This window comes from Mastigoproctus giganteus, chromosome 9 (assembly GCF_048544385.1).
Source record: "Mastigoproctus giganteus isolate SK-2022 chromosome 9, ASM4854438v1, whole genome shotgun sequence".
Classification (NCBI taxonomy): domain Eukaryota; kingdom Metazoa; phylum Arthropoda; class Arachnida; order Uropygi; family Thelyphonidae; genus Mastigoproctus; species Mastigoproctus giganteus.
Window position 1 is genome coordinate 229,730,001 of NC_143583.1, and position 22,736 is coordinate 229,752,736.

Genomic DNA, 22,736 nt, shown 5'->3' on the forward strand with positions numbered 1-22,736 from the left:
TGATTATGTGACCATCTCGATTGAGGCTGACAGCAGAGCTGCTCTGGAAGCCAGAGGAAACCAGGCACTTCAAATCCTTCGGAACTGGGCAGCCCTAGACAAACTAAGACTCTCACCCCAAAAGACACAATCCATTCTCCTGAAGGGATCACTGCAGCCTACTAGAAACCCCACTATCAAACTTCAAGGCCAAACCATCAAGCTAGTTTCTACGTTAAAACTACTGGGAATACTGGGAACCATCCAGCGCACTATCCTTCTTACTATTACAAGGGCATGCTGCACAGTTAGCAACCCAGCCATTCAGGTTCTTGCGGGCGTCCATCCGCTTCACCTGGTGGTTATTCAAAGGGGCTTCTACTACTGTCTATCCAGGGGTATACCAGCAACTATTCTTGGACACTCCATCAATAACCTGAATGAAATCAGGCAGGAAAAGAAGCAAATTTCCATCCTACTACTTCAAACTTGACAGGACAGATGGACTGCTACCCACAAGGGCCCAATCACCAAGAAATTTATATCTTATGTGAATGCCGTATTTCCCAAATCTCCAAACGGGTTTTCTCCTGGTCTTTATACCACCTACCTCATTACCGGACACGGATCAATAAACCATAAATTAACATCCATGGGAATCATTGACAACCCCTACTGTGCATGTGGTGAAATAGAAGACAGGAACCATTTAGTATATACCTGTCAACACTATGAGACCTCCGCAGCATTCTATTTACTCGTATACAAGATAACCCTCAAGAAAATGAACACTTATTCATTACAGAAGAATAAGGTCAGGCACTTCTTGATTTCCTTGTGTTCCAACTGCTCACCCTGCATCATCCCTACGTAGTTGTAGAACTCTGCTTCTGTCATAGTTTTGACCTCTTTACCAGTCAGTAGCTGGTAGTTTCGGCCAACTAATTTTCCCTGGTGCAGTGTGTGGATCTTGAATTTTTCTAGACCAAATTCCATTCTGATGTCCTTGCTGAATTCTTCGGTGATCAGGCCTAGTTGCTGGAGTTGTTCCAAGCTCTACGCGGAACAACTCCAGTTCTTCAAGCTCTACGCGGTTGCCGCGTAGAGCTTGAAGTCATCATTTCACATAAGGTGGATGAGGGTGTACAGGTTCTTTCTTCGAGTTTATATCCATACTTGCTGCCTTGAGAATGGTGGATAGCAGGAATAGTTTCTGTCATAGTTTTGACCTCTTTACCAGTCAGTAGCTGGTAGTTTCGGCCAACTAATTTTCCCTGGTGCAGTGTGTGGATCTTGAATTTTTCTAGACCAAATTCCATTCTGATGTCCTTGCTGAATTCTTCGATGATCAGGCCTAGTTGCTGGAGTTGTTTCTCGGTTGCCGCTTAGAGCTTGAAGTCATCATTTCACATAAGGTGGATGAGGGTGTACAGGTTCTTTCTTCGAGTTTATATCCATACTTGCTGCCTTGAGAATGGTGGATAGCAGGTTGAGTACTAGACAGAACCATAGTGGGCTCAGAGCATCTCCCTGGAAGATTCCTCTTCTAATGAGGCTTGGCCCGGTTATGAAGTTCTCGACCTTAATGGCGATACAACCTTTAGCCATTGTTGCTCATAGGAAGTTTGTTACTATCGGATTGACCTTATGGATCTTCAGGGTCTCTATTAGACATCTATGAGGTAGGGAGTCAAAGGCTTCTCGGTAATCAATGTAGGCCGTCTATAGGTTGCGGTGCTTCTTGAAAGTTTGCTCCATAACTGCGCCACCTATGGTTAATTGCTCCTTGCATCCTTTGCTCCCCGCTTGCATCCTTTCTCCTGTTCGGCCATTATGTTCTGACTCTCTAAGTGGTCTGATATCTTCTTTAGTTATGCAGCTGGTCAGGACCTTGTACATCGCTGGGAGGCATGTGATTTGACTGTATTTCGCCGGGTTTCTTGTATCTCATCTTTAGGCTTCAGATATGTGATTCCTTGAGTGAGAACCTTCGGTACTGTCTCTGGCTGCCTTATCATTCGGGTGAACTGCTCTTCCAGGTGCTTGTGTCCGTTCAAGTGAGCTTCTTGTACTAGTAGTTGTGGACGTTATCTATTCCTGGAGTTCGCCAATTGTGAGAGTTCTTGATTGTCTGTTTTACTTCTTCTTCCCGAATCTCCCATTCTCTCATTTCTTGTAAGTCCTTGGTTTTCTTGCGTTCTAGTTCTATCCAGGTTGCTCAGCTGTTAGGTCTTCCTTCCCTGCTCCATATGTTACTTCAGAGTTCCTCAATGTTCTTCTTCTCGGGTGGTCCGTTCCATTCTTTCCCATCTTCTCCGAGATTCCCGTAGAAGCCTCTTTGATCCTCATCGAAGATTCGGTTGTTTTTTTTCCTCTGGGAGCTCTCTATGTGTCGGTGTAGTCTCTTGCTGAGTGCGAGGAGGTTCTGCTTCAGTGTGCCTAAGTATTCTCATATTCTCTGATTTCTGGTCTCATGTTTGTTGTGGGCACTGTCTCTCTTGAGGATGCTCTTCACCTTTGCAATCAATTTCTTGTATTACCCTGTTGGTACTGAGTCAACTGACCTATGTTGACTCTTAATTCTTCTATCTTCTGCTGAAGTCTTCTTTCCCAAGCTGGCGTTTCATTCTGTTTTTGGTTCTTCTGCTGCTGGTCTCTCGTCTGTTTTCCATCAATCCTAGTGGCTGCTATGGCAACACAGTATACGGCTGTGTGGATAGCCTCCAGCATTGCATCATTGTTGTCAAGGTAATGTGGCATTATTTGCCGAATGAGGTGGTCTATTACTTTCCACAGCTTTTTATTTGGCCTCTGCTTAGGTATCAGGTGAGTTCTTGTGGGGTACATTCCTTCGAATTCTGTTAGGGCCTTTTTCTTCCACTCGTCTTCTATTCTATTCGTCTCATTCCAATTCAGCTACTCTGGGTTTTATTTCTTCTTGCTGTTCCTCCTCCGGTTTCATGGTATGTTGTGCCTCCTCTGGTTCCATATTGACCATATTATTTGTGATTTCTAGCAGATCGCTGATATCCTGCATGATTTTTTCCAAGATGGCAAGAGCTATTAGGTTCTTCGTTACGGTGGTCCTTCTCTGGTCTGCTAATCCCTGTTCGGTGACCTGAATATCCAGGTATCGTTCTAACCGCTTAGTATGTAGACGCGATCTGTACATTGTCATATCGGTCTCTAGCCTGGTTATTTCATAGTCTGCTCGCATGATGTACGTATTCATTTCAATGCTCCACTTCATGAGCTGGCGTTTTCTTCCTCCCTGGGTGGTCACTAGTGCAGTTGTGCAGGAAACACTTCCAGTTGGTGAGACTGGATGGTCTTGCCTTTCTCTTGTGGTAGCTTTACAGGGTACAGTGCCACTTGCTTCACTGTCTTGCTTGGGAGACTGCCTCAAACTTTTCGAACCGACCCTTCTGCCTAAGCCCTGAACGCGAGTGACTTTATACTGCGCCACACTCGATGCAGTATGAATAATATTTATCTGCAACACCATCCATCTATGTAGGTGGACTTGTTTAGCTTCGGCTTATGTCCAGTGGTTTATTTATTTATTTAGTTAGTTAGTTCTCGTGAATGAAACCGAAACCAGATGGCGCAACTATGTGCCTCAGCCGTCACTCTGACCTTGGGGAAAGTAAGTCCAATGGGGTCTGTTGTGCGGGATTGTCCTATCCGTTATTATGGTGCGGTCCCAGTACAGCTTGTGGGTTGGGGTCTCTAGTACTGACTGGGGTTCTTACTTGTAGTACAGTACACTTTCTTCGACCAACTGGTATTTCCTTGCTAGCTTCTGATGTATTATCCTGGCTACCTGGTCGTGTCTATGAGTGTATTCAGTCTGGGTGATCACTTTGCATCCCGCAGTGATGTGTTGGATCGTTTCGGAAGTCAGGTGGTATCGTCGACATGTGTCATCGAACACATGCCGACGATACCACCTGACTTCCGAAACGTCGACATGTGTCATCGAACACTCCCGGCTCCTTGGCGATGTATTTTCTATAGTTCCTGGTGTTGATTATCTGGTCTTGGATGGTGAGCATGAATCCTTCAGTCTCGGTGAAGAGCATCCCGCTCGTGAGCCATGCATTGGAAGCAATTTTATCTATGTGATCTTGATGGAGATCATTGTAGTGTCTGCCCTGGATTGTCTTCTCTGTCCATCTTTCTATCTTCGTTTGTATCTCCTGGTTGGGGGAGATTCCTCACATAGGTTCAGTGGGGTATACTGCTTGTCTATCTTCCTTATGGCCTGGTGGAATGCCTCTGCAAGTAATCCTTGAGGTAAACTATCGCTGTTTTCTGTTGCTCTGTCAGGTCTGTCAGGCCTCTTCCTCCTTCTTCCCGGGCTATTGTCAGTCTCTCCACGGCAGATTTTGGGTGGTGTTGACGGCTCTTGGTCATCATTGTCCTTGTCTTTCTCATGATAACCTCTAGCTCGGTGTTAGTCAAATCTATGACCCCGAAAGAGTATGTTAGCACTGGGTCTGCATAGGTGTTTGTGGCTTCAACTGTGTTCCCTCCATTCAGCTTTGCTTTCAGTAGGCTTCTGAGTTCCTGAAACCAGATGGCTAAAGGTATTTTTCGGTCAAAAAGGTCTTAATTTTCTCGTGCTCTAACTGCTGAGCCTGTATCCGCCCCAAGTATTTGTAGGCCTCTTTCTCTGCCATGGCTTCGATCTCTCTACGACTTTGCAGCTGGTAGTTTCGGTTGACTCATTTTCTCTGACGCAATCCGTAGGTAGTTGCTGAAGTTGTTTCTCATTTCACGCGTAGAGCTTTATGTCATTCATGTACTTTGTACATCAGGTGGGTGAGGGTTTAGAGGTTCTCCTTCCTTCCTTCTTTGAGGTCATATCCATACTTGCTGCCGTTGAACATGGCAGATAGTGGGTTAAGTGCTAGACAGAACAACAATGGGCTCAGGACATTTCCCTGAAAGATCCCTCTCCTGATGGGGATTGGCCTGGTTGTGACGTTTCCGACCTAAACGGTGTTACTCCATTTCGCCATCGTTTCTCCTAGGAAGTTTGTCACTATCGGATTGACATTGTAGATTTTCAACGTTTCTATTAGCCAGCTATGAGGTACGGAGTCAAAGGCCTTGCGGTAATCGATGTAGGCTGTGTACATATTGTGGCGGTTCTTGTATGCTTGCTCCACAACCGTTGCATCTATGGTTAATTGCTCCTTGCATCCTTTGCTCAGCCACATTCTTTCTGCTGTTCAGCCATTATGTTCTGGCTCTCCAAGTGGTTTGTTATATTCCTGGTTATGCAGCTGGTCAAGATCTTGTACATTGTTGGGAGGCAGGTGATTGGCCTATATTTTGCCGGGTTTCTTGTACCTTTGTGTTCATGTTTTATGATTCAGATATGTGATTCCTAGAGTGAGAAACTTCGGGATTGTCTCTGGGTGCCTTATCATTCGGGTGAACTGCTCTGCCAGGTGCTTGTGAGTGCAAGTGAGCTTTTTGTACCAGTAGTTGTGGACGTTACCAGTTCCTGGAGTTCGCCAGTTGTGAGAGTTCTTGATCGTCTGTTTTACTTCTTCCTGAATCTCCCATTCTCTCATTTCTCGCAAATCCTTGGTTTTCTTGCGTTCTAGTTCTATCCAGGTTGCTTGGCTGTTATGTCTTACTTCCCTGCTCCATACGTTTCCGCAGAGTTCCTGAATCATCTTCTTTTCGGGTGGTCCGTTCCCTTATTTCCCGTATTCTCCGAGATTCCTGTAGAAGCCTGTTTGATCCTCATTGAAGATTCGGTTGTTTATTTACCTCTGGGAGCTCTCTTTGTATCGGCATAGTCTCTTGCTGAGTGCAAGATGTTCTTCTTCAATGTGTCTAAGTACTTGCCTATTCTCTCATTCTTTGCTGTGGACGCTGTCTCCTTTGAGGATGCTCTTCACTTTTCCAATCAATTTCTTACTTCTATTACCCCATTGGTACTGGGTCAATTGACTCTTAATTCTTATGTCTTCTGTTGAAGTCTTCTTTCCCTAGCTGGTGGTTCCTTCTGTTTCTGTTCTTCTGCTGCTGGGCTCTCGCTTGTCTTCCCTTAATCCTCGTGGCTGCTACCGCAGCACAATACACGGCTGTGTGGATGGCCTCCAGTGTTGCACCATTGCTGTCGAGGTATTATGTGCCGGTTCAAGTGGTCCGTGACTCTCCACAAGGTTCTATTCGGCCTCTGCTTCTGTATCACGTGAGTCTTTGTGGGGTCCGTTCCTTCGAATTCTGTTAGGGCCTTCTTCCACTCGTCCTCTATTCTGGATATCATGGTCTCGTCTGTTTCCACTTCAACTGCTGTGGGTTGTTTTCTTCTTGCTCTACATCCTCTGGGTCTGTAGCATGTTCTTCCTCCTCTGGTTCCCTATTTTTTATCCTTTGCAGTTGATCGCTCACATCCTGCTTGATTTTTTTCAATATTGCAGGAGCTATCAGGTTCTTCGTGACGATGGTCCTTCTCTGGCCCGCTGTACGCTGTTCTGTGACCTGAATATCCGGGAATCGTTCCAGCCACTTGGTATGCAGTCTCGCCCTGTAAGTTGTCATATCCGTCTCCAGCTTCGTTATTTCGTAGTATGCTTGCATGATGTACGTATTCATTTCGATGCTCCACTTCATGCGTTGGCGTTTTCTTCCTTCCTTGGTGGTCACTAGCGCAGTTGTGCAGGAAGCACTTCCAGTTGGTGGGGCTGGTCTTGCCGTTCTCTTGTGGTAGCCATACGGGGGACAGTGCCGCTCGCTCCACTGTCTTCTTCGGGAGACTGTCTCCTACTTTTCGAACTTTTATTATTATTATTATTATTAGCCATATAGTGCAAGGAAGTCTGAGGCTTATTCAGCACGGGCCAAAAAAAAAAAATTTTCTGAAGTACCCCGAGAGAGAGAAAGAGAGAGAGAGAGAGAGAGAGAGAGAGAGAGAGAGAGAGAGAGAGAGAGAGAGAGAGAGAGAGAGAGAATTACCAAGAAAGAGAAGAATGATGATATCAAGCTCAGGACCCTGGGTTTGCCAAGTCCATACTCACCAGATGTGAGCCCCTGGGGTTAACTTATTTGTTAGATCACTCTTCGAATACTGTGTTCAAGTGTGGAGACCGCACCTAAAAAGCTTTTCGAAAGGGTCCAGAGACGGGTAACTCCAGGGGCTCACATCTGGTGAGTATGGGCTTGGCACACACAGGGTCCTGAGCTGGATATCATCATTCTTCTCTTTCTTGGTGATTCCTTTTGACTCTCTCTCTCTCTCTCTCTCTCTCTCTCTCTCTCTCTCTCTCTGTCTCTCTCTCTCTCTCTCTCTCTCTCTCTATGGGTAACTCGGGAATTTTTTTGGCTGGTGCAGCATAAGCTTCAGGCTTCCTTGCACCATATGGCTAATAATAATAATAACTCGCCTGGTGAGATCGGCAAAAGGACGTTCTAATGAGGAAAGACTTCGAATATGTGGGCTTGGAAACTAGGCACCTTAGAGGCGACTTGATTGATGCTCTGATAGGCAATAGCAAAATGAATGAGAATGAAATTTTCACGGTTATAACTGGTTCTAGAACTAAGAGGCATAAATTCAAGTTACGGGAGGGAGATGTTTAGACTGAATTGCAGGAAGTTTTATTTTAGCCAGCGAGTTATAAATTACTGGAATAATTTACCCACATGGGTGGTGATACTTTGGGGAAATTCAAATGTCAGCTGGCTACCTGCGGGAGGAGGGAAATGAATAGGTTGTCTCTTTCCTTTTTCTCCTATCATTATTTATTTTATGTTATTTTATTATTATTTATTTTTTAATTTTTTTGCTGGTGCAGCATAAGCCTTAGGCTTCCTTGAGCCATATGGTCATGCTAATACTAATACCAATATTGAAATGTGATTTTTCGGCAACGTTTTTAGATTACGGCTTATTATTATACTAAGTATTAGTATAATAAGTATTATACTATTGGCTCACATGAGCTTGCGAAGTTGAGATTACACAGATCAGAGAGAAGAATGTTACTACTCTGTGTCCACATGAAACGTCACACACAGAGTTTACGTCACAAGAGTAACATATGACGCACTCGTTGGAGGCAATTACTGTGGTGGCGTTTATTGATAAAATGTTGAACTGGTATGCATGCTGTTCAACATTATGGCCACATGTTAAAGTGCACCAAACAAAATGATTGCCTTTATCATTTTCTTTCAGTCGTGATGGCTATCTTGCCACTACAATCTGTTCCTAGTGTATTCTTGAAAATTACGAATTTGTACATATTCGTTTGATAAATGGGTATTTTTATTTTAAGTTCTTTGAAAATTTTAAGAACTGTACATTCGGTTTTTTTCGCAAACACCATGAGCTCTGCAACACTTACAAATCTAAGAACACTTACTAAACAGAAATATGATTATTTTCTTGTTTTGGACTTTGAGGCAACCTGTAATAAGTTTGAAGTTCCTAGGCCACAAGTAAGCTTTCGTTGCTAATGTAAATGTGTTTTGCTGTTGACATTTACCAGGTTATTTATTTTTTCCACCTAATTTAATTATGTGCCAATAGCAAGATTGACTTTTAACCTCAATTATTTTAGAACCTCTTGCTATTCCACAGAAGTAACTGTTGATGTGTTATAAATACGAAGTAGACATCTAGGAGGATGGCCAAAGAATGCTTTTGCGCATTTGATTACTTCTTTCCGTGAACTTACCGTGATTAGTGTTAGAAGTATATGATGCAGGGAAGTAAGCAAATCAGCCAGGGGGGGAGGGGGGTATTGATGGGGGTTAGAATTTCCCAGATATTGTTGCAGTAGCTCACCCTGCCAATTTGCATAATCTGAACACTTTGATATTAAGCCTGATTACCTTCATTCATCAATATTATTATTGTTAGCCATATGGTGCAAGGAAGCCTGAGACTTATGCTGCACCAGCCAAAAAAAAAAAAAATCCTGAGTTACCCTGAGAGAGAGAAGTAGAAAGGATTTGCCAAGAAAGAGAAGAATTATGATATCCAGCTCAGGACCCTGGGTGTGCCAAGCCTATACTAACCAGATATGAGCCCCTTGGGCTGAACACTGAGCTTGGAGGACTCCACTAATAACATTAGTCCACAAAGAGCAGTGTCCATTGATTAAGACTCTGTCTTCTCCCACTCAACCATCCCTTTATCAATAGCAGCAACTTTCCTTAATGCCACTGCTTCCAATTTGTACAGCAGCATTTTATGGCAACAGTATCAAAAGCCTTCCTGAAATCCAAGTATATTATATCAAAATGATTTTTTGCTTCCAATTCCTTGGTCACTTCATCATAGTAACCTATCAAATTGGTTAGACAAGATTGCCCCTTGAGAAATCCATGTTGTGACTGTAGTATAATTGCATTGCTGTCCAGATGTTAAGCTAACAGGTCATATCATCTTATTGATCACCTAATTGCATTAACTTAATCATATCACCTAATTGCATTAACTGTACTTATCTGTAACCTGTTACACTCATCAGTCCACTGTATTTCAAAATATTTGCTCACAGTTAGCATTGCGGCAAAAAATTGCTAATAAATATGAACGTAATATAATAAACTTGCTCCTTTGTTCAAGGAATTCGATTTTTTAAAAGTAAACTTGTCCATTTTTCAACACAACTCGTTGTATTTTATTCTTTATTATTTTCATTTTTGTTTATGGAAATTTTTTTAAAAAACTCCAAACTGAACATATAATAAATTTTCATCAAACTTAATTTCAATTTTTTCAAATGATTCCAGAGAATTGGTTATATCCTTCCATTTTGGAATATTTTTCATTAGCATCCAGTTTAAGAACTGGAATTGTTCTAGGGGTTTCAACCAATTTTCTAAATAATTTTTTGCTGTGGAATAAAAATCTATAATTTCGTTTTTAAACGTATTTTTCTGGCCTCAAATGGCAGAAATTGATGAGATATTCTATTATCTAACATCTTAATCGTTTCTTCAACAATTATTTTAACCTCTAAAATAGTTATTTGTTTTTTTTCAAATTTTGGTATCTGCTTATTGCAGAAACTGAGAAAGCTGTGGGCAGTCCACAAATAGGCTTCTCCTGATGGATGATTCAAAAATTGCTTAATAAAAATGGGAGGCTTTTCTTTGGGAAAAAAAAAAAGATTTTAAATCTTCAAAAATTTTTAAAATGTGCGATCAATGGCAGGAAATGATGACAACCAGCAAGTTTTAGAGTGAGAGAGTAATTTTTTATACTCTATATCAATGGTAATAAAAATTCCTTTAAATGTGCTGTTCAGACAGTGTAAGTGTGAAAGTAAGAAAATATTTTTATAATTACCAGTTCCACGTCAAATGCTAGTCTTCCTGCTCTTGATTGAGCAGAATTATTTGAGCCGAGAAAATATGTTGCATTGGCCTCTTCTGTTGATTCTTCCAAAATTAGCATTTGTATTGTCAGCTCCGAATGCAATACACTTTTCTTTGGGGATATTATTTTCCTTTAGGGAAGTAAGAATGCAGTTGGCAATAATTTCTGATGTCTCATTGGGTAAACAGTTCATCTTAAGAAGTTTAACTTGTATACCATTTTTCTTATTGAATTAATGCAATAACAATGGAAATGCTTTCTCCGATTTATGATTGTTTGCTTCTGTAGAAATTCGAAAGAATTCAGTACCGCTGACATCTTTTAAAACTTTGTTAAGTGAATAAGAAGCTAGTACAGTCTTTATTAGTACAATTGTTTTTTCATTCATGCACTAGAAAATTTTTGTGTGATTTTCGAGTTGTCAAAAAGTTGACCAAAAAGGCTTGATGAGCAATCAGCACTTCTAAACCACTGATGATGTTTAAATGATACACCATGTTCATTCGAATTTTCTTTGACAAAGAAGTGTTCCAATTTGGATGATGATGCAGTTTCTTGAAATTTGATTGCATGTTTTTTTAAAATTAACATGATCTTTGATATCACATCTCCCACCATGACGTTTGATAAAACATGAGCATATTCTGCATTCAGCCTCATTTTTGTGTCTTCCTTTTTTATAAAACTCCATTCTTTCTGGAAGTTCTCTTTGAAAACACATTTATGTTTAGTCATTTTTTTTATTATGCAGCTTAAACTAATTAAAAAACTGTACAAAAAATTTCACTTATCTTTATTTATAAACTGATCGAACCATATGCACTGAACACAAACCAGCGGTGAACAGGCAACACACAGGCTGTGACTGACGACACGATTGAAGACAATGCTACGAACTCTGGTACTACTTTTTGATTGTGCACACATACATTTGTACAAAAATGTTCATAACAAGAAATTGGGACATTTGAGCACCCTGAAAAAAACTTAAACTGGGACTTATGGACACCCTATACTGTATGTATCAGAATTTAAAAAAGTCTGAGATTGAAAACTTGTAGTATTTTCCAGCTTATCATCTTCAATTGTTCTGATGCCACACAATAAAGACCTGTCAGTTTCTAATCTTCACCTTCTAGAGACAAGTCTTCAAAATTGGATGACAATTTGTTTTCAAACACTTCTGGCTTGGAAAACTTACTTGGTTGGAGGGGTTTGTTTGAGAGCACCAAATGGTCGATTGTTGTTTTGTTTCTGGATAAACATTGTATATCCAAGTTGCATCACCTGTAACAATATCATAAATAGCCTTGGATTTGCCTTCATCAAACTTAAGCATGAAATGGCACCATTCAACCCAAGCAAATTTTTATCATCATTCAAGCTGTGAGGCATACATCTGCTAACAAGCTTCCTGTACTTTAAATGATCATTAGTGATGGTGTTAATTGCTGCTGATCCAATGCTCTCATCTTTCTCTAACTGCCAATGCATAATTTTTCCATTGTTGCCGTCAACAACAGAAAAAAATAATATTTTTTCTGTTGTTGATGGCCTTCCTAAGGAAGGTTTGTCTTCAAAATTGGTTTTTCCAAATTTAAATTCATTGAACCAATTAAAAACTGTTCTAATTGATGGTGCTTGGTCTCCTAAAGCATTTACTAACCTCTCATGGGATTCTTTAGCAGTTAGATTCTATTTAAAATCATAGAAGGTCATGGCATGTAAACCATTAATCTCTGTTTTGGTTTTAATCTTTAAAAATGCAAGCACCTTGTCAACAAAAGCATGCCCTTCACTGGTAACCATTTGAAGGATTTTGGTAAAACTTGGCATTTAGGGTAAATAAAAAATGTAGATTTTAATTATACTATTTCTTTTTATTATTTAACATCGATTACAAAAATTTTTGGAGTCACCCTTTATCTGTAATCTGTTGATCTATAATATTTTTGCAATTTCTTGATCTTTAATATTTCTGCAATTTCTTCATCTATAATATGAAAATGTTTGTTTTCAGGAAATAATAGAATTTGCTGTTTTAAAAGTTAGTGGGAAGACCTTTGATATAAATGCAGTGTTTCACAAGTATGTTCAACCACAGATTCACAAAGAGCTTAGTTTATTTTGTACTGAGGTAATTTATTTGAATATGTTTTCTTCTCCATAAAATGATATTTTTTTATTGAACATTAATATCCCTGTTCATCTGCCAAGTTAAATCCTGGGGTATTAATATATTGAGATACACAGGGTAGTCCATAAGTAGGGAAACAATTTTTTACTGTAAATAACACCACTGTTTTAAATATATATTTTAGAATTAGTATTAGTAGAGGCATATGATGCAAGAAAGCAAGTTTACCAGCATCAGCCAAAAAAAAAAAAAACCCTCCATTCTTTCAAATGCCTGTCCAGCTCAGCCTTAAATTTATTTAGGCCATCAACTTCCACAACAAAAGATGGAATTCTGTTCCACCAATCAACTATCCGCTGGCTAAAGGCAAATTTCTGCACATCTGTTCTACAACTGTCTTTCCTCAATTTGAAAATGTGAGCAAGAGGAAGAATCCCAACAGCATTTAGCTTGCTCAACCCATTCAAGGCCTTATACACCTCAATCAGATCACCTTGCAGGTGCCTACTCTCAGGGCACTGCAATTTGCAGAACTTAAGCACCCCTTTGTTCCCCTCACCAATCTTGTTGCCGTTCTTTGTACTCGTTCTAGCAACTCTACATCTTTCCTAAAATGAGGCCTCCAGGCCTGTACACAGTACTCTAGATGTGGCCTGCCCATTGCCTTGTATGATGGGATAGTCACCTCCCTGTCCCTGCTAGCAAAATTTCTATATATCATTGACAAGGCTCCATGACCTGCCCTGGCAGCTCATCTGCACTGCTCAGCTAACTTCATATTTGATTGCACAATTATCCCCAGGTCTTTTTCACTTTCCACTTCCCTGAGTTTATTACCACACAGTTGGTACGTTTCTCTTCGGTTATTGCTACCCGTATGCAGTACTCTGCATTTGTCAATATTAAACTTCAGTTGCCACTTCTCAGCCCATTTGCCCAACTTATCTAGATCCAGTTGGAGTAGCATACTGTCTTTACTGTTGTTAACAACCCTGCCAACTGTGTATCATCTGCAAACTTGGACATTAAACCTGATGTACCTTCATCAATATCATTGATAAATATACAAAACAACAATGGGTCCAACACCGAAAACTGGGGAACTCCACTAATAATATTTGTACACGAAGAGCAGTGTCCATTGATTACCACTCTCTGTCGTCTCCCACTCAACCATCATTTTATCTGTTGTACCAACTTACCCTTAATACTATACCTCTCCAATTTGTACACCAGTCTTCCATGTGCAACAGTATCAAAAGTTTCCTGAAATCCAAGTATATGATATCAAAATTATTTTTGGCATTCAGTTCCTTTGTGACCACATCATAGTATCCAATCAAATTGGTCAGACAAGATCTCCCTTTCACAATCACATGCTGTGTCTTAACTATTGTTGCAGTCTTGTCTAGATGATCCTGCAATGCTTCTTTAACCAGTGATTCCATTATTTTCCCCAGAACACAAGTTAAACTAACAGGTCTATAGTTACTTGTGTCACCTTTTTTGAACCTCCTTTGTGAATTAGTGATACATTTGCACACGTCCAGTCCATGGGGACCTCCCCTGAGTCCAAGGATGCTCTCATAATTATGGCTAAGGGTTTCTTACTAGCTTTGCTGACTCCTTTAATATAACTGGATAGATCCCATCCACCCCGGTTGCCCTTTTTACATTTATCCTCAACAATTTCTCCTCCACTTTCCTCTCAGTTATTACAAAAACATCTAGCTCACCTGCAAGAGTTTACTTCACCTCTGGCATTCCCCTTCCTGAATAACTCCTCATGTGTGAATGTAGATGCAAAATACTCGTTTAGTTTGTTTAGCCACCTTAGGATCCTCAGCTGCTGAACCATCAATATCCAGTGGACCAATCTGATTCATCCCTTTCCATCTTATTAAAATTTAAATTTTATTATTAAAACTTATTAAAACTTCTTATAAAAATTATTATTAATATTAGTAGAGTAGTGGCAAATAATTCCAGTAAGCAAGCTTATAGAGCATCAGCAGAAAAAACAAAAAAAACTACCCACCTGAATGTTCCATCACCACCAAGAATTTGTCTGGTTCTTCCTTGAATTTATTCAAAGAAGAACCAGACAAATCTGTCTCAGCTTTTTTTATGAAACCATCTATCTACCATTTCTCTGTACCCAGCTGTAAGAATTACACCATTGCCATTAAAATAAATGCATAAGTTAACATAAAAGGGTTTCCACAATCTTAAACAAGTTCAAACTATATAATTGGATGCTTGTATTGCAATTAAATTTATTTTTCACTTTTATTAATCACAGAAAATTAAAAAATTTATTTAAGAAAAAATCTGAAATGTTAATACAATTTGTATATTTTCTAAACTATTGAAATTTTTATGTTAGTTAAAATATATCTAGTTTACTCATACTGTGTGTAATACTGTTATACCACAATCGAAATGAGCTGTGCTTCAAATAGTTGAGATATTATTGCAAGGTGCATTGTATAAACAGCTCCTCTGCCCCAGTCTGTCTCCATTTGCTTGTTTTAGTGCAGAAAGAAGAAAGCTTAGTGTTTATGTATGAAAGTATATCTGACATCAATAATGTTCAGTCAGTGTTTTCATTGAATGAAACCACTGACTGAACATTCCCATTCAAAAGAGAAATTCTCTTCTATTTGCATAAGATATTATTGTCCATGAAATTCCAAGTTTATTGAAATTAAAATTGATTTTAATGAGTTACTGTAAATAAATTATTTGTATAGTTATTCACTTTAGCTAATGCAGCATTAAAAACTTTTGCAGCTAACTGGTATAATTCAGGAAATGGTAGATAATCAACCTCACCTTGATGATGTCCTTAAGGTATAGAGAAGTTTCACATTACAGTATTATTTTATTATGAAATATATATTTTATTATACAATGTATTAAAAAATTTCTTGACTGGCCTTAAGCTCCATAGTATAAAACAATTAATGAAATTTGCTATAAATAGCAAATTTCATTTTTGCTCTGAGTGAATTTGTATTATAGGCTTCCTAACACTTCTTGCTTTACTTGTTCTTTTGTTTATTTCCATGTGTGCTGTACCGTCTTCATTAAAGGTTGCTTCTAGATGCAAAAATTACTAACTTCTTCCGATTTTTGGTTATTAGTCTACACTGCCCATACCAATGTATTAGTAATCAGCTTTTCCTGCCTGCCTGGTGGAACACTTTTTTTTTTTTTTTTTTTATGAGCACCCCAAGCACGAGAGGTACTAGAACCTATTGCACTTAGTACTATGCATAGGCGAAGGTTGAAAAGATACTTGTTGACATTAGACTTGAATTTCGTGTAGATTGTAATTTTCGGGAAATACGTATGAAGGGAGGTTACCAAAGGAATAAATGAGGAAGAAGAAAAGTTGGTTCTGTGAGTTTGAAGTTTGACAGTAAAAGGATGAAGACTGGTTGTGGCACATGTTCAAACTGGTTTGGAAGAGAGAGTGGGAATTATAGAAGCCAATTTAGAAGAATAGTGACCATAGAAGTATCTATATAAAAGGCATACAACAAAAACAATATCTATGGAAGAGAATGAGTTTTTTGTTAGAGAATGAGTCATTAATTAACTAACGGGTAGGTTTGTACTATAGCATCATGTTTATATGTAGCCAACTACTAAGTAGTTACAAAATTGGCATCATTTAAGTATATCTCATATAGTTTAGGGCATAAGCTTCAGGTTATGTAAAGAGTTTAATGTACATGTTAGTGCAATTGCATCATTTCCCTTAATTGTACACGTACACTTAATGTACAGCACACATTTCACTTAGTACAATTTCATCATTATACTTAATGATGCCAGTTTATAACTACTTAATTAGTTTGCTATGTACTGAAAGGGGCTTAGAGGGGAACAGGTATCCTGTGTGTTTTCAGACACTCAGTCTAAAACACTGATGGATCCCATATCTCTCTATTACAGAAGATTTAGGAGAAGTCCGGTTGGCCTGCCTCCCTAAAATCCACTCATGCACACCTTCTCGATGGTAAGCCCTGTTATGTCACTTAGGTGGCAACGAACGTGTAGAGTGGTTCTCTTCAAGACGCCTGGTCAGCGTGAAGAGGAAAAGACCAAACCCTCCAGCATATGAGAGCACAACAATACAAATGGCCCTCAGTCCCCAGCAGCTTTCACTCTCCCTCTTATGGCAGCGAGAGGATCAGAGTGGAAGCAGAGGGTGCTAAGAATCTCTGGGTACGACCAGGCTGCCATGCACGGAAATTGAACTTGGCCTGTTATAACGTAAGATCACTCATCGGTGAAGACAGGATATTAGAGCTGGAAAAGGAATTAGAAAATGTGAATTGGAATATCATCGGTTTGGCTGAAACAAGAAGAAGAAATGAATCACTTATAAGTTTATCAAGTGGAAATCTGCTGTACACCAATGGAAACAGTGAAAGGAGTGAAGGTGGAGTTGGGTTTCTGGTCCATAAAGATTTTAAAAACAACATTTTGGAATTCAAAAGTACATCACCAAGGGTGTCAAGACTAATATTCAAGATTTCTAAGAGGTACAAGCTAAAGATTATAATGATTTATGCACCAACATCAAGCCATGATGATGAAGAGGTTGAAGAAATGTACACTGAAATTAAGAGTCTTCTAGATGAGCAGAAAACCCACTACACTATTATTATGGGGGACTTCAATGCTAAGGTTGGAAAAAGGCAAAACAGCGCAGAAAGAGGAACTATAGGAAATTTTGGAATTGGTGAAAGAAATAAAAGAGGTGAAAGGCTTGTGGAATTTGCAGAATCTCAAGGACTGTCAGTAATGAACACTTTTTTCAAGAAAAGGGTGAACAGAAAGTGGACATGGAAGAGTCCAAATGGATTAACAGCTAATGAAATCGACTTCATCCTCACTAACAGGAGATATATTGTGAATGATGTTACCGTCCTGAATAAGGTAAATGTTGGAAGTGATCACAGAATGGTAAGATGTACACTTGATATAGATGTAGGAAAGGAAAAAACTGACTCGAGTAAATAATACAAAGGTCTTTGAAATAACAGAGGAGGAGAAAAAGCAGTATGTACTGGAACTTAAGAACAAGTTTGAGCTTCTGCAGACTGCTCAGGACCAAGATATTGACGAGGAATATTACAACTTTCTGAAAGTGATAAAGCCCAAGAAACCTATAGGGAAACAGAAATCCAAAGAAGAAAAAATTAGTCAAGAAACACTTGTCATGATGAACCAAAGACGACAAATGAAGAGCAAGAAAAACACTGACAGGGAGAAAATTGAGTATACTGAGTTATGCAAAGCCATTAGAAAGAGACTCAGAGAGGACATAAGAAGATTTAACACAAGAAAAGTAGAACAAGCATTAAGGGAAAACAAAGGATTTAAATCAGCAGCCATGAGCAGTAATACAGAAAGACAAATGATACTGAAACTGAAGAATAGCAATCGTGTACTTATAAACAGCAGAGAAGGCATAATTCAAATAGCAGAAGACTACTATAGAGAATTATACAAGGAGCGAGGGAATGATACCAGCAGTGGGGAAGATGGATTGCAAAGTAGCAACACATACGACATACCCGATATTCTTCCTGATGAGGTAGAACATGCATTGAAGAAAATGAAGAATCGGAAAGCCCCGGGGGAAGATGAAGTTACTGTAGAGTTGTTAAAATTGGGAGGGAGAGACATAACACAAAAACTGGCAAGGCTCTTCACAAAGTGCATTAGAAAAGGTGTGATGCCTAAACAGTGGAATAATGCAATCATAGTTTTGCTGCATAAGAAAGGAGATAAATCAGAAATTGGAAATTATAGACCAATTAGCTTGTTATCCCATATCTACAAGTTGTTCACAAGGGTCATTACTAACAGATTAGAAAGAATACTTGATGAGAATCAACCGAAAGAGCAAGCTGGCTTTAGGACAGGATTCTCAACTATGGACCACCTTCACGTAATATCACAGCTAATGGAGAAAGCAAATGAATATAAAACACCATTATGCCTGGCATTTGTGGATTATGAAAAGGCGTTTGACTCCATACTTCATAAGGCAATGTTCCGGGCACTGAAAAGACAAGGCATAGATACTCCATATATTATGATTTTGAAGAAAATATATGAGAGTGCTACATCCTTTATTAGACTAGACAAAGACAGTAGCAAATTTAAAATCGAGAGAGGAGTTCGACAAGGAGACACAATATCTCCGAAGCTGTTTACTGCTGCCCTTGAGGAAGCTTTCAGAACATTAGACTGGTCGCAGAAAGGAGTCAATGTGAACGGAGAGTACCTAAACCATTTACGATTTGCAGATGACAATGTGGTCATAAGCCACGATCCCAAAGAATTAGAGGAAAATCTTAATCAGTTATGCACAGTTAGTAAGGATTTTGGACTAAAGATGAATATGGCTAAAACAAAAGTAATGATGAACAAGTATGCCACAGAAAGGGAAATAATGATTGAAGGAGCAGTAATTGAAAAGGTGGAGTCATATACTTATCTGGGACAAGTTATTAGCTGTAATAATGATAAATGGCTGGAAGTCAAGAGAAGAATAAATTTTGGATGGATAGCATTCAGGAAATATAGTCACATACTGAAGAGCAATATCCCAGTTTGTCTGAAATGTAAAATAATGAACCAATGTATACTCCCCACCATGACTTATGGAAGTGAAACTTGGGCACTCACCAAAAGAATGGAAGAGAAGCTAAGAACTACACAGCGAAGAATGGAACGAATTATATTGAGAATCAGACTGTTAGATAAGAAGAGAAACACATGGATTAGGCAGCAAACTCAAGTAAAGGATCTTATCAAAACTAAAGAACTAAAATGGTCTTGGGCAGGACACATAGCTCGAAGACTTGATGACAGATGGACTAAGAAAATAACAGAATGGTACCCAAGAGGAGCTAGAAGAAAACCTGGAAGACAAAGGCGGAGATGGATAGATGAAATTCATGAGTTTTTGAGTAGTAAATGGATGGCCAGTGCTCAAAACAGAAGGAACTGGAAAGTTGCTGGAGAGGCCTTCATCCTGCAGTGGATTGAAAATGGCTGATGATGATGATGATGTACTGAAATGATGCAATTGCACTAACTTGTACATTAGTATATCTCATATTGTGAATGCTTTCACAGCGAGTTTTTTTTTTTTTTATGAAAACCCCAAACACGAAAGGTATTGAAACCTATAGTACTTAGTACTGTGCATGGGTTGAAGGAGAAGTATGGGGGAGGGGGATGCCGGAAACTTTGCTCTAGAGACTAAACATGGGTTTACCACTTCAAGCCTCCAATAAGCAAAGTGGTGGTATTTCACCAGTTGATGAAAGTCATCTACCACCTTGCCATGGTATTGCGCTACCTTGAATAAGTAACACTTCTTTAAAAGAGAAGACTGCCATTACTTATTCTCTGCAGATAACACCACCCAGATGGCACCAAGAAGAGCCAATAAGCTCTGAAATGGCTCAGAGTACTATTATCAGCAAAAGCCTCAGCATCTCCACCAGCTGGATTCATGTGACTAGAAAATGTAAGTTAGCTGGGGTTGTGAACATTAAAATCACCAAGGAAAATTACCTCACTGTTAGGAAAGTTGGCTGGAAAAGTCAAGTTTCAAAGAAAGGAAGTCAAATGGTTCTAAGTGATTAGTTGAGCTGGGAGAATGATAGGGGCAACAGATTAATTTGACAGAATGTGGTAGTGAAATTTTAAGCCAAAGAAGATCGAAAAGAGAAGATTCCAGCTTACTAAGTCTCTGACAGCAAACATCAGAGCAGGTGAATGCACAAGTACCACCTTCGAAGCGAAAAGATTCATACGGCGAATAATTTGGATGACTGAGATGAGCAGTGGTCGAAACAACTGATAATTAGAATTTTTTAGAAAAGTCCATGGTGTTTAGCAGACTTTGATCATTCAGGGCATCATTCAGATTGGAACTGAAACCTTGTATATTTGTGAAATGAATGACATAACATGGCCTTGATAATGTTCCCTCCGCATATACTTGGACTCCCTCCAGTCACTATCTGGCAGAGTAGAAGCGGCGAGATTATACCCTGCGGATCAGGAAGCCTCCTATAGTGTTAGCGATAGTAGTAGTAGTGGCATGTGATACAAGAAAGCAAGTGTATGAGCTTATGCAGCATCAGCTAAAAAAAAAAAAAAAAAATCACACCATTCCCTCCAAATGCCTGTCCAGTTCCTTCTTAAATTTATTTAACCTATCAACTTCCACAACGGCAGATGGAAGTTTGTTCCAGCAATTAACCACTCGCTGGCTAAAGGCAAATTTTTGCACATCTATTCTACATCTGTCTTTTCTTAATTTGAATTTATGCCCCCTTAGGTTCATAATCTGAACAAGTGGAAGGATCCCATCAGAATTCAGCATGCTCAACCCATTCAAGGCCTTATATACCTCAATCAGATCACTGTGCAGGTGCCTAGTCTCCAGCCACTGCAATTTGCAGAACTTAAGCCTCTCTTGGTAAGAGGATCCCTTCATTCCCCTCACCAATCTTGTTGCCCTTCTCTTGTTGGTCCTACATGCTCAAGCAAATCTAAATCCTTCCTAAAATGAGGCCTCCAGACCTGTACGCAGTACTCAAGGCGTGGCCTGACCATTGCCTTATACAGAGGGACAATCACCTCCTTTTCCCTGCTAGCAAAATTCCTATACAGTGAAACTTCTCCTAACGGACACCTCTCTACAACGGACATTTTCAAATTCCCCAACTCACCTCTATTGGTTTTAACGTGTTTGCAGCTTCTGTCTAGCGGACATTCTCTGTAACGGACGCGGACAGGCAATCTGCACTGTTTCGTTTAGATTAGCACTTAATTTGATCTCCCCATAACGGACAGCGGGCGAGCTTACGGCCCTTTTTCTAGGAACTTTTCTTCCACGTATTACCTCAATCGTGTTTATTTTCTATTTCCGATTCTCTGAATTTTATCGAGGTTTACATCGTGGTTCTAAATCCTTTTTTAAGAATTTTAAGGGACGTGTAAAACTTCTGATGAATTCGGTGTGTGCAGGGGGGGGAATTGGGTCGGCCTTTCGTCTTTTGAGTTTCAGTTTTCAGTTTTGTTCAGTGTCGTGTGAAGTGCACAATGTGTTCTCGTAAACATTTAACTTTAAAAGATAAAGTCGAACTCATTAATGCGTATGATCGGCAAAAAAATAGTGTTCGCAATCTTGCTGCAAAATTCAAAATCGGAAAGACACAGGTAAGCGACATCCTAAAGAAAAAAAACGAACTGCTCAAACAATTTTGGCAACACGGAAATGATCAGGTTCAAAAATCATTCCCGAAAACTGTTGGACTTCAAATTGACAATGTTACGTATGAGTGGTTTTGTCGCGAACGTGCTAAAAAAATTCCCATTAAAGGGCCTATTATTAGGGAAAAGGCTTTGGAGGCTGCGAAATGTATGGGAGTAAATGAGTTCAAAGCTTCTGTGGGATGGCTAGACAAGTTCAAAACTCGGCATAAAATTTCTTGGAAAACCGTAAGTGGTGAAGGTGGATTTGTTGATACTGGGGTTGTAACAGAGTGGACCGTCAAATTGGAAGATTTATGTCGTGATTTTGAAGCTAAGGATATTTACAACTGTGACAAAACAGGGTTGTTTTTTAAAGCTCTTTCTGAAAAAACAGAGTCTAAAAAACGAAAAGTGCCAGGGCGGAAAAATTTCTAAGGAACGCTTGACTGTACTATTGTGTACAAATATGCTGGGAGACTTTGAACAACTTCTTGTTATAGGAAAACCACAAAACCCTTGTTGTTTCAAGGGCATAAAGTTGAATCTTTTGAATGTTGACTGGAAGTCTAATAAAAAAGCGTGGATGACACGCGATATCATGAGCGAATGGATAAGTCACTTTAACCAAAACATGATTCGTCAAAACAGAAAAATTATTCTTTTCATGGATAATGCTGCATCTCACCCGCACATTGAATTGTCCAGCATTCAAATCGTTTTTCTGCCACCAAACACATCTGCAGAGTGTCAGCCCTTGGATCAAGGGATAATAAAAAATTCTAAACTTCACTACAGAAAACGTGTTTTAAGACATCTCATTGCAAACATGAAAGATGTAACATGTGCAAGTTACCTTGCAAAGAAAATCAGCATCCTAGATGCGATTCAATGGATTTCCTCTTCAGTAAACGCAATTAGAAAACAAACTGTCGTGAACTGTTTTGTAAAGTCTGGCTTCTCAAA

At 39.4% G+C, this 22,736-nt stretch overlaps 1 protein-coding gene across 3 annotated transcripts in view; it reads left to right on the forward strand.

Moving 5' to 3' along the window:
- The first annotated feature begins 8,052 nt into the window (after positions 1–8,052).
- LOC150081165 (ERI1 exoribonuclease 3-like) overlaps positions 8,053–22,736 on the forward strand; it is a 72,458-nt gene continuing 57,774 nt past the window's right edge. The window contains exons 1-3 of one of the 3 annotated variants that reach the window (XM_090381394.1): positions 8,053–8,442; positions 12,354–12,470; positions 15,264–15,323. In XM_090381394.1, coding sequence (XP_090237520.1) covers positions 8,260–8,442; positions 12,354–12,470; positions 15,264–15,323 — 360 coding nt within the window. In that variant the 5' untranslated portion in view covers positions 8,053–8,259. Of the gene's footprint in view, positions 8,493–12,353; positions 12,471–15,263; positions 15,324–22,736 lie in introns of all 3 variants that reach the window. The other 2 variants (XM_090381396.1, XM_090381395.1) reach the window with 2 other exon arrangements.